We start from the raw sequence: 13,876 nt of genomic DNA on the forward strand, positions 1-13,876 counted from the left end.
TTCCCTTTATGCAATTTTTTTTCAATTTCTTTCCTATCCTTTATTAGAATTCAACTTTCCTTTTTATTATTTTCTTTTCCAATTGATCGCCTTAGGAATTTTTCCTTTCGTGTTCCTAATGTCCAATTTACGTCAAATTATCTTTTATGATTGCTCATTTAAAGTTATATTTCATACAATATACAATCCAATCATGTGTTTTATTTTGGGATAATTATACAAATAATCCTTGAACTGTAGTCCAATGAGTAATGTGGTTCCTGAACTTTAGTCATATGTGCAATGCCGTCCCTAAATTTTTAATTTATTTAATATGGTCCGTGGGCTTTTGGTACATGCTCAATTTAGTCCCTAGACTATATGAAAATGTTCAGTGTTATCCTTCCATTAATTCAAACTCAAAGATAACATTGAACATTTTCCAGTTCAGGGACTAAATTGAACATGTATCAAAAGTCTATATACCACATTGAACAAATTTAAAGTTTATGAACGACATTACACATTGGGCTAAAGTTCAGAAATCATTTGTGCCATTTATCCCTTCTTCTTTTTTTCCATAAAAGGCACTCCAAGGGTCCCTTCAAATTAGGGTTGGCTCGAATGATCCACCTATCAAATAGTCCAAGATCATATCCAGGTGCTTCAGAACCTTGGCTACGGCACATAACATGCCCTATTTTCCATGAAGATCAAATTTCATTCGGATTAATGAGAATGAGACCGGCGAGATGCTATCGAATAATTCAAACCATGAAATAAGCAGAGTCGTTCTGTAATGCAACTAAACTGTTTCCATATCTTACATACATTGTACAAATCCGTGAAATCTTTCTATCTCCTGAAGACAAGACTGCCTACCAAGTCATCTGATGCTACGCTTAATGGATATGGATAATGATAAGAAGATATTTTTTGGTAGACGATAGTTTGGGTGCCCGACAAATATAGGCACGATAAGAAGTGATTAAGATCGCAAATCTTTATCGTTCTAAATCACGTAGGAGCAAGTCGAAGTCCGATGAAGATAGTTGAGCTACGGACCTCACTGGCTAAGAGCAATCATGCCAAGCTGGAATTGATCGAGTCCTTACATGATCAATCGGATAATGATTTTGCTCAAGAGTGGAAGGATCGACATGTTGTGCTCTTATTTGTTCCAACTCCATCGTCACTTCCTTCATCGCAGGTCGATTCCTTCCGTTCGAGTTCAAGCATCTCTTTGCCAAATTTGCAACTCCCGTAATCTCTTCCTCTTGACCTTGCATTACCACTCCAGCATCGACGATCTCAAGTAGGCAGCTTTTGTCCATTGATGTAATAAAATACGCAGCTAAGCTTCTACCATCTTCCGCCCTCATTGCTGAGATTGGCTTTTGCCCCGTCAATAGCTCAACTAGGACTACTACAAAGCTGTACAGGTCGCTCTTGTCCGTGAATTGGCTCGCTTGGAAGTACTCGGGGTCTACGTACCCAATTGTTCCTTTGACCACTGTGGTTAAGTGAGTCTGATCAACGGCAACAGATCTCGAAGTTCCGAAATCAGCTCCTTTGGCCCGGTATTTATCGTCCAAAAGGATATTCGAAGACTTCACATCTCAATGGTAAATGGGTATGGCCGCGGCAAAGTGCAAGTAGGAAAGAGCTCCGGCAACTTCAGTGGCAATCCTCATTCGCATTTCCCATGACACTGGAAATTCTTCAGTTGGATTATTCAAATGCTGATAAAGAGTTCCATTCGGAATAAATTCATACACCAAAAGCGGAACCTCTGTCTCCAAACAAAATCCCAACAATTTAACGATGTCACGATGATTAATTTGTGAGAGAATCAGAACCTCATTGCCAAACTGTTTCACTTGTCCTTCATGTACAATTCTTGATCTTTTAACAGCAACGATTCTTCCGTCTATTAGCATTCCCTTGTAGACAGTTCCTTATCCACCTTGACTGAGTATCCTGTTCTCATTAAAATGATCAGTACCTTTCTCTAACTCTTTCGAAGTGAACAATCTGCCTTTTTCCATGTGATTGTCTTCATCATGAGATAGTTGTTGTTGTAATAAAAAACCACCATTTCGTTTAAAGAACTTCTTTTTGAGCTTGATTTCATGCCTCCTCTTCATGAATTTGTAGAACCACCACAATAATCCCAGAAAGAGAACGGCTCCAAAACCACTGCCAACCCCATCATGAAAATAGTCTAGTAACAACTGCTTTAGGGAAATCTCTCATTTGTTCGAGGTAACTAAAATCAACTTACATGGTTTTCCTCTTAAATTTGAACAGTGGGAAATCGATTCAATTGCACATAGCCTCTCGAAAGAAAAGGAAACAAAACAATTGCTTGTGAATTAAGGAGAAATAGATGGGAACAGAAGCACAGTGACTTATCAAAATTTTTAAACCTATTTTGCCAAATGATCTAGCGAGAAACATTTACCTATCATGGCCACGTAATTGCTGTTGTTGCCCACACAGTCATAAAAACCAGGTCAGTTCACGCACTTCCCCGGGAAAACATTGGCATTTGGGATTAAGCACTCATTTATATCTGCCAACAATCAAAAGGTTACAAACAACAATCTTAGAACACTGTTAAATACAACAAACAGCCTTTCTCTAGTAGTATGCGCATAAGTAATCTATTCCTCAATGGACCAAGCACATCTGCAGAAGTTAGGCTACATGAATGTCGAGTGAGATGAACTAGGATAAAGCGGACAAAGCTTAGACATGAAAAGAAGGGCGTTCAAATATGATCCATTTTACTAGAGTTATCTAGAATAATCCGTAAAAATACTTTGTTTATACAAGTAGTTGGAAATAGAGGTAGAAAGGAGCCCACGTCAATGTGTAGAAGAATCCCAAGAAATAATCTCTGATCAAGTGACTTTGGCTAATAGTCAAAGGGTGTGGATTAAATGGAGGAAACGTAACATATGGAAGAACCAGACATAGTAATTCATTGAATCTTTATCCTGTTTCACTGTCTGTATTCTGATCCATTTCCTCCTCCAGTCACAATTTTTCAGTAATTATAATGTGGAGTGTAAAGATCCAAGGGATAATAACACAAACAGTCCCTGAATTTTGACTCAAAGTGCAATTTGGTCCCTGAACTTTTAATTTGTTCGATGTAGTCTCTGAACTTTAGGCTAATGTTTAATGTAGTCCCTGAACTTTTATTTTGTTTAATGTTATCCCTGAACTTTTGGTACATGTTCAATTCAGTCTCTGAACTATATGAAAATGTTCAATGTAGTCCTTGAACTTGAATTAATGGAAAAGACTGCATTGAACATTTTCATACAGTTCAAAGACTGAATTGAACATGTACCAAAAATTTATGGATGAAATTGAACAAATTAGAAGTTCATGGATCAAATTGCACATTAGGCCAAAGTTCAGAGACTGTGTGTATCATTTTCCCAAGATCTAATATATAACAACAATATATCTTAGTAGTTTCGGTATGCAACTCTGCTCAGCGATAAAGGAGGTAGGGATGCAGACAGCCGAGAAGTTTGCCTAAACCAAAAACATAAATAACGGGAATTATCATGCCGTCTCACCTTCGCATCCTCCACTTATATAGGGATTACCAGCGAAGCAGGACCTACAGCGGCATTGCATGTAAGGCCTGGGGTTATCAAAAGCGGAGAAAGAGCTGACGTAGTGGCTGCACCAGTGGCTGGACGCAAGAACGGCGTCTGGGTACTCACCAGCTGAAACTGGCATTTTGACGAATGTTTCATTGGAGATACCACCCCCAGCCCCGCCCCCCCCCCCCAATTCGAGGGCCACGAGCACATGTGATGGTGTGATGGTAAGCGTCCTGTATCGGTCATGCTGCTAGGAAAATCGTACAACGATTGATCCACTAAGAAAGCGAACCTGCATTTGTGTGGACGGTTCATAGGATTATTTTTGACTCGAGTGATTCCAAAAAGCCTTCATTTAAAGCACCAACAGGAGTTGGTGACTTTAACCCCCAATGGTGATAATATCTAATAATCAGGTAATCCAAACGTACTAATCTTACTTAGAATATAATTTTCTATATCATGACAGCTTATTATAACGAACGTTTTCTTTTTTACGAGAAATTCCACCTTAGCCGATTAAATTCGGGATCAACTGAATACTTGACTAACCTCACGCCGGAGACATCAAGACCCGAATCGAAACTCCAAGTAGGGTGGCTCAAGAGTGAGATTAATATCTCCTCTGAGGGTGTGAGAATCAAACTGGCATGATGCTCAGATCAGGGATTCAAAACTTTCAATTCGTTCGAGCGTTAATGTTACCTGCACGATGGAACGGTGTACCCTGTATCATCATCCTCCTTCTGGAAATCCACGTCATATGCCTGGAGTCCCAAGGGGGATCGTGTTCATGCAGCAGCCAACCCCATTCACGCAGTCGTAGTAGGTGCCAGTCTCGGGGCAAGTCGACCTGCAGCCGACGATCGCTGACTTCTTGCTGAGGTTGACCATGAACGCCAGGTTGTTGCACCCTCCGGACACGAACACGTTCTTTGTCTGCGAATACATGTAGGGACTTCCCGTCAAGTTCAACGACTTTGTGATGTCGCCGTTCACTGCTCCACCCATGCAGTTCCATTCAGAGATCGTGTCGGTGTAGAGGACTCGCTGAGAGACCTCGATGAATCCGCCAGGGCCTCCAGAGTTGTCCGGCACCGGTAGGGAAATGTTGAGCACTGTTACATTCATGAGGTTCTTCAGCGTGGCGACAGGGGCACTCAATCTCGTAGAGTTCATCCAGGAAGCAGCCGAACCCGATCCCAAACGGGTATCGAACCGTCAAGTTGCCGCATGCGGCAATGCAGCTGGGCAGGGCCACCGAGGGAGGCGGGTTCGGTATTTCATCGACAGCGGCAGAAAGAGAAGGCAATAAGCAGCGACTAGTTTGAAGGCCACTCGCAGTATCATCGTGATCATCGTCCTGCTTTCGTTTTGATTTGTTGGTGGGTGCGCTTTGCTCCAAATGTGTCTTCAGTTTGAGGCTGAGAGAAGAATTAGAGGATTGGTCTGTATATACATAAACACAGGATGCTGGTAAGACATGGCGCTTTTTTTTTTGGTCAGATTGTTTAACGACATGACGCATGACGTGGGCAATTTATAACACTTCTTCTATTTTTATTTCTTTTCTTTTCTTTCTCTTTTTTTTTTATTTTTTTTCCTTTTCCCTTTGGTCGGTCGCCGGACCTCATAAATTGGCCAGAGGCAAGGGTCAGCAAGGCCAACCTCGCCCACCCCTAGCCAGGCTCGACCTCATTGTCACTGGGTGAGGTTGTGCTCGCCCAACCATGGCAAGGCTCAATCTCACCCAATAATAGCGAGGTCCGTCCTCGTCGGCCAAAGGAAGAAGGAAAGAAAATAAAATAAAGAAAGAGAGAAGAAAATAAAAGAAAAATAAATAAATACATAATCGAAAAAAATATTAAAATATTACTAAAAATTATTCAAGTTGGCATCGATAGTGACACATAGGATGGCGGGTGTCCATGTCAGTACCGGTCGGCCAAAATTGAAGACACATTTGGAGAAGAATGAGAGCCCTTCCGGTGTTGACGGTGTCGATAACTTTTAGATTTTAGCTTACTTCATGTCACTCTATACGCTCTCAGAATCGGCCCAATTCCCTAAAAAACCCCCAACTTTACCCTTTATCTCAATTATATCCCAAACTTTTTTTTGTCTTATAAAAAACCTCAAACTTTTACTTTTGTCTCAAATCTACCCAATTCACTTTTCGTCCAATTTTTAATATTATTTTTTTTTTTTTCGAATTTTTTTTATTTTTCTTTTCTTTTCTTTTTCCTTTCCTTTTCTTGTTTTTTTGTTTCACCTTTGGGCCGGTCGCGGACAGCGACCGCCGCAGGCTGGGCCGGCGGGGCGAGGCTCGGCCTCGCCGGCGTTAGGCGAGGCCGAGCCTCGCCGTGGCAGCGAGGCTTGGTCCGCCGGCGATGGGCGAGCCGAGCCTCGCCAGGTGGTGCGAGGCTCGGCCCGCCGTTCTTTGGGCGAGGCCGACCTCACCGGTTGCCGGCGGGGCCGACCTCGCCGCCACGGCGAGGCTCGGCCCCGCCGGCTATGGAGAGGTCGGCCTCGCCGGCCCGGCGTGGCCGAGTTCTCACGGATCTGGCGAGGCTCGGCCGCCGGCACCTGGCGAGGTCGGCTCCCGGTCGCAGCGAGGTCGGCAGCCGTGAACCTCGATTTCTTTGGCGAGGTTGACCTCGCCCGATTCTTGGCCGAGGCGGAGCCTCGAGCCCGGAAGACACATTTGGAGAAGAATGAGAGCCCTTCCGGTGTTGACGGTGTCGATAACTTTTAGATTTTAGCTTACTTCATGTCATGACGACATCTGTAAGGATCGATTCCCTCGAAGACCGAGTCAGCTTGCCGTCTGGTCATTAATCAAAAGGAAGGAAAAGGTGAAACAAAAAAAAAAAGAAAGGAAAGGAAAAAGAAAGAAAAGAAAAATAAAAAAATCGAAAAAATAAAAAATAATATTAAAAATTGAATGAGAAAGTGAATGTAAGACAAAAATAAAAGTTTGAATTTTATAAGACAAAAAAGTTTGGATATAATTGGGATAAAGGTAAATTGAGGTTTTTAGGTTACGCTCTCAGAATCTACAACCGTCTTTTTGTCTTGACAAGTCTTGGCCACCATCTACCAGTTGCGTTGTCGTTGTGTAGATGTCTGGTCTGTCTGTCATGCCTCAAACAGCGCAAAAAACGATGATGACTTACAACTTACAAGTACGTGGAAAGAGAAAAACATTTTAAGATTTGAAATTTTTTCGATAAGGTTGTTTATACAAGTTGGAAGAAACCCGAGTAATTGAAATACAACAGCGATAAGCAAAGCTATTAATTTAAACGTTCATCCATTAATAATACCAAAAAGAAAAAAAACGAAAATCTTGGAGATATATGCACACTAACTAAATTTTGATTCCTATTTTACTATCTATTTTATTAGGAACCGCAAATTTTTCGGTACATCACATTCATGCATTTGGGATTCATGTAAGGATAGGCAATTAAATTCTAAACATTTTGATTATGTCAATTTAGTCATAAATATTTTGATAATTTACTAATTTAATCTTAAATTTTAATGATTTGCCAATGTAATCCTTCGGCTAATTTTGGTCGGAAATTACTTACGTGACGATTCAGTCAATGCCAGCCGTCCTATGTGGCACGGTCATCATTGATGTAGATGATTTTTAAAAAAATTTTAAAATTTCTCTTTTTCTTTTCCCCTATTTTCCCTTCAACGGCCGCCGACCTCAAGCGATGGTGGCCCTTGCCACATCTGGCGAGGGCATCTGCCACTGGCCATAAGCAATAGCATTGCAGCCCTTGCCGATGGCCAGTGACCGCAAAGGAAAATAAGGGGAAAAAGAAAAAAATCATAATTTTTTTAATAATTATAAAAATCGTCCATATCAGTGCTGGTCGTGCCACGTGGGATGGCGGTATTATGGAATGCTACGTGAGCAATTTTCGACTAAAATTAGCCGGATGGACTACATTGGTAAATCGTTAAAAAGTTTATGACTAGATTAACAAATCATCAAAAGGTTTAGAACTAAATTTGCATAATTGGAAGGTTTAGAATTGGCCACTGTAAAATAAGTTTATGACTTTTTAGATAATTATCCATATTGCAAATGCTTGGTCGTCAGGCTGTTTCTTAAAGCAGAAAAGAGAAATCAAGATATAGGATCATCAATGGACATTTAAACGTAAAATGAAGTCCATCGGCTAAAGGCACAAACCCGGAAGAAGAAGATGAGGAAATGAGAGCAGTGGGAGTTAGAGAAACTTAAAAGGGTAGGACGAGGAGGAAGTTTAGGAAGAAGGAAATTGAGCATGGTGGTGAGAACAGTTGCTCACTCTCCTTTGATTATTGGAAAAAGGGATGATGTATACCATTACCTTAGTACGATGTAAGCATTTAGTAGAAAAACCGTTACGTGTAGGGTAGATAATGCGTCAGTTAGTGGATGTAACGATAGAATTATCCAAATCGTAAGAGTACTAAATCTTGGAAATTTGACAGTTTAACGAGGGTAAAGTTATGAAAAAATAATCATTAAACCCTCTATCACTTTCGGTATCAAAGTCCAAACCAAAGAGTACTTGCCTTGGACTTTAGGCTTTGCCCATGCAGATTTTGACTCAAAGATACGGTAAAATTTTACCAAACCCTATAACTTTTACTCAAGGAACTTTAAAGGCCAAAAGTACTTTGTAAAGCATTAAAATGCACCCTGATAAGTATAACTAACATATTGTAAAATTAGAAAGATTGGAATTCCAAAAGTTACATTCCATCTCCGGTACGCGCAACAAAAAACAAGCATTCGTCTACAATTAATGAGACATTCACAGTAGTGCACCCCAGTGAAAAGCTAAACCAGACTAACAAGAAATCAAGAAGAGATGATATTGTCTTCAATGATACTCGATGTACGAAGAGTATATCAATAGGGTGCATGAAATTAGCATAGTATAATCAACATTATTCCATGACTCGCATATGGAGGCAAATAAAGAGATTGCCAGGTTTCATATCAATGGAAAATTGAACACAAACAACGAAATGCATCTTCATCTCGGCAAATCGTATAACCACGAAGTCAGCTCTACATGTGCTTCCGATCCCATCAATGTGGAGATTGCACCATAGATAGATCCAGTTCTAAAGCCATCGATCTCTTCCTCATTTTGGCAGACGACCATGGGATTCCGTAGTGATCGTACTCGCTCCAATTCCATGGCCACTTCCTTCATCGTAGGCCTGTACCTTCCATTAGGGTTTAAGCATCTTTTCGCCAAGTTAGAAACTGCAATGATTTCTTCTTTCTCGCCATGGTCTAATATCTCTTTATCAAGAACATCAAACAAGCGGTTCTCCTCCATCGAAATGACAAAGTATGTGGATAGATTTCTTCCCTCTTCCGCCCTTAGTTGAGAAATTGGTTTTTCTCCAGTTAGTAGCTCGACAAGGACAACCCCGAAGCTATAGACATCGCTCTTGTCCGTAAAATGACTTGTTTGGTAGTACTCTGGGTCCAAGTATCCAAAGGTTCCTCGCACTCTTGTGGTCAAGTGAGTTTGGTCGATGGTAACTGATCTGGAAGTTCCAAAATCTGCCACTTTGACTCGATATTTTTCGTCTAAAAGTATATTTGATGACTTGATATCGCGATGATAAACCGGTATGGCCATAGCAAAGTGCAAATATGAAAGAGCCGCAGCAACTTCACTAGCGATTCTTAATCGCATTTCCCACAATACAGGAAATTCCTTTTGTGGATCATGAAGAAATTGGTAGAGAGTTCCATTGGGGACAAATTCATATACTAGAAGAGGGATTTCACTCTCCAGACAGATTCCTAATAGCTTGACAACATTTCTATGATTGATTTTAGAGAGAATAAGGACCTCATTGACAAACTGTTCGGCCTGTCCAGCATCAATAACTTTGGATTTCTTGACGGCAACAATCGTTCCATCTAACAACATTCCCTTGTAAACAGTTCCTTGACCACCCCGACCCAATATGCGATTCTCGTTAAAATGGTCCGTAGCCATATCTAACTCCTTCAATGTGAATAACTTGCCTTTCTCCATATGATGGTTTTCAATGGAAGATAGGCATTGTTGCACTAGAAGTCCGCCATTACGTTTAAAGAATTTGTTCTTGGTCTTTTCCTCACACTTTCTTTTCAAGAATTTGTACAACCTCCAAGAAAGCAAAAGTAAAATTATGACTCCGACACCTGTGCCCACACCTGTGTAGAAAAGAGTCGACCCACCGCAATCGTTTTAATGACCTAGTAGATAATATTCGAAGAGTTTTTCTTAAGTTAAAAGCATAATTGAATGCACAGGTTATGAAGTACAATTTAAATTGAGCAGAAATGGTAACATTTTTTGCATTCGTGCAAATGAAATTGGTGTATACACAGACAGTCACATTTCGTGACTAGGAGAAAAAAGGAGCACACAGTGACGTACCTATCATGGTGATGATCTTATTGTCTATGCAATCATATGACCCCGGTCGATTCACACACTTCCCACGACAGTTGAGGCTCGGATCTTCTTTGCACTCATTGATATCTTATTGATACGAATAAAATGATGAATGGGATCAAAGAAAGAAGCAAAAAGAACAAACAGTTTCAATATATATATAACATCAAACTAAGCTTTCAACAGTCGAATTCTCCCTTGGATTCTCCTTTATTACCAATTTGTGAGCATATATCAACAATTTAATTATTCCAGCTATATTCGCTGGTTTTTTTTTTGTAGGTTTCAAGTTCGCTTATCGTCCTACCTAGCTTGGGATATCGAATAAGGCTAAGATACAAAATGAAAGTGGACATTTTATTCTCACCTTGGCATCCCTGGGGAAGAAAATAATTCCCTCTGTAGCCTCGATTGCAAAAACAATGCATTAGACTATGAACCCCAGGCGGCGAGTATTTATGGCAAGAGGTGGAACTATCATTGCCTCGCCCATTTTTTTGTTTGCTCAATAGGCTATACTCATAGGAGGCGATCGCCCATTCGAGCATCACTGGAACGTTCGGTGGTAAACTGTGCAAATCAGCTTGATACCACCATGTTTTCGCGACCAAGAAGGCATACATGCATTCTACATCCCCTGGCACTATGGTTTTGCCATTGAGAGTCTTGAACTCCACGCTGTATTTGCTTATAACATCGGGGATAGAAGTCATACAGCAACCAGTACCACTAGAGCACTTGTTGAATCCAAGAGTCTTGTTTCCGCCGCAGGAAGACATGCATCCTACTACCGCCCTAGGGGTGTCGGTGCCGGCCATCAAGGCCAGACTGTCACAACCTCCAGCAACAAAATAGTTATGAATTTGAGAGTACCTGAAAACGCTGTTACTGGCACTTAAGTCCACAGGGGCGTCATTTTGCTGATTGGTTGAACAATTAAGATGGGAGTACAGTATAGGCTGGCTGACCTTAATGAGACCCGGAGCTAAACTACTAGGTAGCCAGATATGTAACACCACCACACTTAAATTCTTAAGTACCGGAGTAGAGATGCCATGGGTTTGCTGGCAATCGATCTCAAATCGGGGATCCAAGAAGCAGCCAAGTCCGATTCCGAAAGGATACGGAATGTTAGTGAGATTGCCACATGTGTCCGGACAGCCTGGCCAGGTTAGACTCTGAGGAGATGATTCTGCTGCAGCTGCGAAAACAAGCACAATACAAGCGAAGGCCATCTGAATTGCCGGTTTCAGCATAGCCAGGATCAATCTTCTCCCCGCAATCTGCTCCTCCATTTTGCTATTGCTAGGAAAGAAGAGGCTGATGAATCAAATTTGATGCACGCCACCGCTATTTAAATTGCCAAACTCCTCTCCATGAAACTAATAAACTCTTGACTTTTACGGTGGACTTGTCAGAAGCCAACTTTTCCTTCTTCAACATTGGCAGCTCCCGCCTGAGGTTTGAGTTGAAGATTCGCAGAATCTGCATTTGCACGTATTGCCAAATTGGGAAATAGACAGGTACTTCAGTTTTATGCTTCGTGCATCGGTCTTGAATTGACTTGATTGGGGACTAGCGTGGTCGTGTGCATTTCACCCTAGAGCTCAAATGATTTATGGTTCGATTGGATTTGATCTACCTGACCTATAAACCATATAATAACTCCCGGTACTAGCCTACCCAACCCTACGTAGGACTTTCATATCACCCATCGAAAAATCGCCCAACTTAATTTTATTATACTTCTTACGACGCGCAACCCCACCAAAGCTCAATCTACATGTCTCTTATTCCCATTCTCTCGCCTCCTCTGTGCAGTCCAAACCCCACTCTCTCTTTTTCTCTCGCTCTACCCTACTAGTTAGCACCCGACGAAACTAGTTGACTTGACTTTGCTATTGGATCGTTGTCCGTCAAAGCAATCATTGATGGAGTCTGCACGCAGATCCGTCTATTATTCGTATGACTATTCCTTGCTAAACATGGTGGCAAATTGATATCATATATTTCCAACATGTCTCCTTTTCCCATTCTCTCTCCTCCTCTGCGCAGTCCTGACCCCACTCTCTCTCTCTCTTTCTCTCGCTCTACCCTACTAGTTAGCACCCGACGAAACTAGTTGACTTGACTCTGCTATTTGATCTTTGTCCATCAAAGCAATCACATATGGAGTCTTCACGCGGATCCGTCTATTATTTGTATGACTATTCCTTGCTAAACATGGTGGCAAGTTGATGTCAGATATTTCCAAGAAAAACACGTCAGTGATGAACATAGCCTATTTGAAAAGTAAATTTGGGATGGGTTATAAACCAATACGCTGATTTTAGAGATTCTAGTATGGATAAAATCATGGAAATTTCCCAGTAACTTCATCCGCCAAAAAATTTGCTGCCAAGATGTTTCTAGGAAGTCATCCTCCTAAGAATTGCAAAACTCTTGTATTATTGTGTTTGTATCTATAAAAGAAGATTAACGTATCAATAGCGATTCGATATACAATAAGGGTGAGCACTAGTTGAGGGTCTCCAAGAACCGGTATTATGCAGGTAGGTTCACGGTTCTGGCTGCTGAACCCAGCCACCCGTCCGAAAACCTGTGGTTTAAAACAACCAATGATATGGATCAGGGAAAACGAAGACAGAATCTATGGCAGTTGTGCTATCCTGCATACATGGCTTTCTTGGTCTTCAATAGGACTGCCTCTTTGTCATCACATTCCTCTTTAGCACTACTTTCGATCTGCATAGTGGCAAGTGCAAAGCATACCACGAGTATTAACCAGAATATGCAGTTTTCTGTTTTAGAAAATCATACCAGGCTTCGAGGAAAGAAAGAAAGCTTTTAGGGACTCATTGAATAACCAACCGATTTTATTTCTAGAGGGTCGATTCTGCCCTCTTTGTTACAAACTGATGCATTATAAAGGCGTTCGGGGAAAGAAGAAAACAAACAAGCTTACATTATATATGGCCATATATGGCCAAGCATCGTTAATACTATGACAAAATAGACAATTATTCACTCCTATTAACATATGGCCGATAACACATGACCTACATCACGTGGCCAATTTTAATCATATGGTACTAGCATCCACCGTTAATTCGTCGTTGTCTGATGATGGTGAGGACTGAGGAGCAACCCGTCTCCATCATTTTTTCTGAACGTCGAATAATAGCTTCCCTGTCCCACCTCCTTGTTCTTTCTTCTAGACTTTCTCGTAAAAATCCATATGGGAGCATCTGAAAAGAGGAATCAAATCTCGGACTTTTAGGAAAACACTGATAACAACTTGATGGAGCATTATTGAATCTCGAGGGAGATATCACAGTTGCGACCCAATTTTTCCGACGCAAACGCAGGCTCTTCCAAACCCATACTTCACGCAACATTAGATTTCAATTTAAGTTTTGATTAGCCTTTCCATGAGTCGCCATTAGCCTTTTGGAGTTGTAGCAACCCTCCTTTCCCGTTCGGAGGAAAAGGACGGGGTTTAGAGGTAATGACGAGTTGGGACCAACGGTCCTCAATCGGCAACCCTTACCTCGCGTGATATTGGGATATTCAATTTTAGTTTCAATTAACCCTATGAGAATTTTATATGAGGAGTCGTCACTAATCTATTGAGAGTGGCTAGAAACTAAGTGAGATATGGGAATATACTTTACTTCCTATGCAACCAGAAATCTATGGTCGGAGACTTGATTGCACTAAATACCTAAGCTTGGGTATTTATCAACTAAAATGTCCATGCAGTCTTTTAATCCAATTATGAGTCCTAAAGTC

General features: G+C 41.2%; 1 protein-coding gene and 1 pseudogene across 2 annotated transcripts; both read right to left on the reverse strand.

Moving 5' to 3' along the window:
- Nucleotides 1-1,052: 1,052 nt before the first annotated feature.
- LOC115682689 (wall-associated receptor kinase-like 10) lies at nucleotides 1,053-5,133 on the reverse strand (annotated as a pseudogene).
- Nucleotides 5,134-8,434: 3,301 nt separating this feature from the next.
- LOC115682688 (wall-associated receptor kinase-like 1) lies at nucleotides 8,435-12,963 on the reverse strand. Of its 2 annotated transcripts, XM_056321517.1 has the most exons (4): nucleotides 12,588-12,963; nucleotides 10,452-11,569; nucleotides 10,067-10,171; nucleotides 8,435-9,840 (listed from the first exon to the last, which is right to left on the reverse strand). In XM_056321517.1, exons 2-4 carry the CDS (start codon nucleotides 11,377-11,379, stop codon nucleotides 8,654-8,656), a joined length of 2,220 nt encoding a protein of 739 aa, XP_056177492.1. In that variant the 5' UTR covers nucleotides 11,380-11,569; nucleotides 12,588-12,963; the 3' UTR covers nucleotides 8,435-8,653. The 2 variants fall into 2 exon arrangements, with proteins under 2 accessions (XP_056177492.1, XP_030462846.2); XM_030606986.2 differs by lacking the exon at nucleotides 12,588-12,963 and having other exon boundaries at nucleotides 10,452-12,162.
- Nucleotides 12,964-13,876: the final 913 nt, after the last annotated feature.

Source organism: Syzygium oleosum, unplaced genomic scaffold (genome assembly GCF_021117445.2).
Source record: "Syzygium oleosum isolate NSW1041296 unplaced genomic scaffold, Sole_v2.1 Sole_v2.23, whole genome shotgun sequence".
Classification (NCBI taxonomy): domain Eukaryota; kingdom Viridiplantae; phylum Streptophyta; class Magnoliopsida; order Myrtales; family Myrtaceae; genus Syzygium; species Syzygium oleosum.

Bases quoted from the DNA above. Each gene is read 5' to 3' on its own strand.
- LOC115682688 (XM_056321517.1), bottom strand. From the start codon at position 11,379: ATGGAGGAGCAGATTGCGGGGAGAAGATTGATCCTGGCTATGCTGAAA. The intron at 10,172-10,451 runs GTGAGAATAAAA...CGTATCAATAAG, and splicing joins TCTTCCCCAGGGATGCCAAG to ATATCAATGAGTGCAAAGAA. The intron at 9,841-10,066 runs GTACGTCACTGT...TTTTCTACACAG, and splicing joins TAAGATCATCACCATGATAG to GTGTGGGCACAGGTGTCGGA.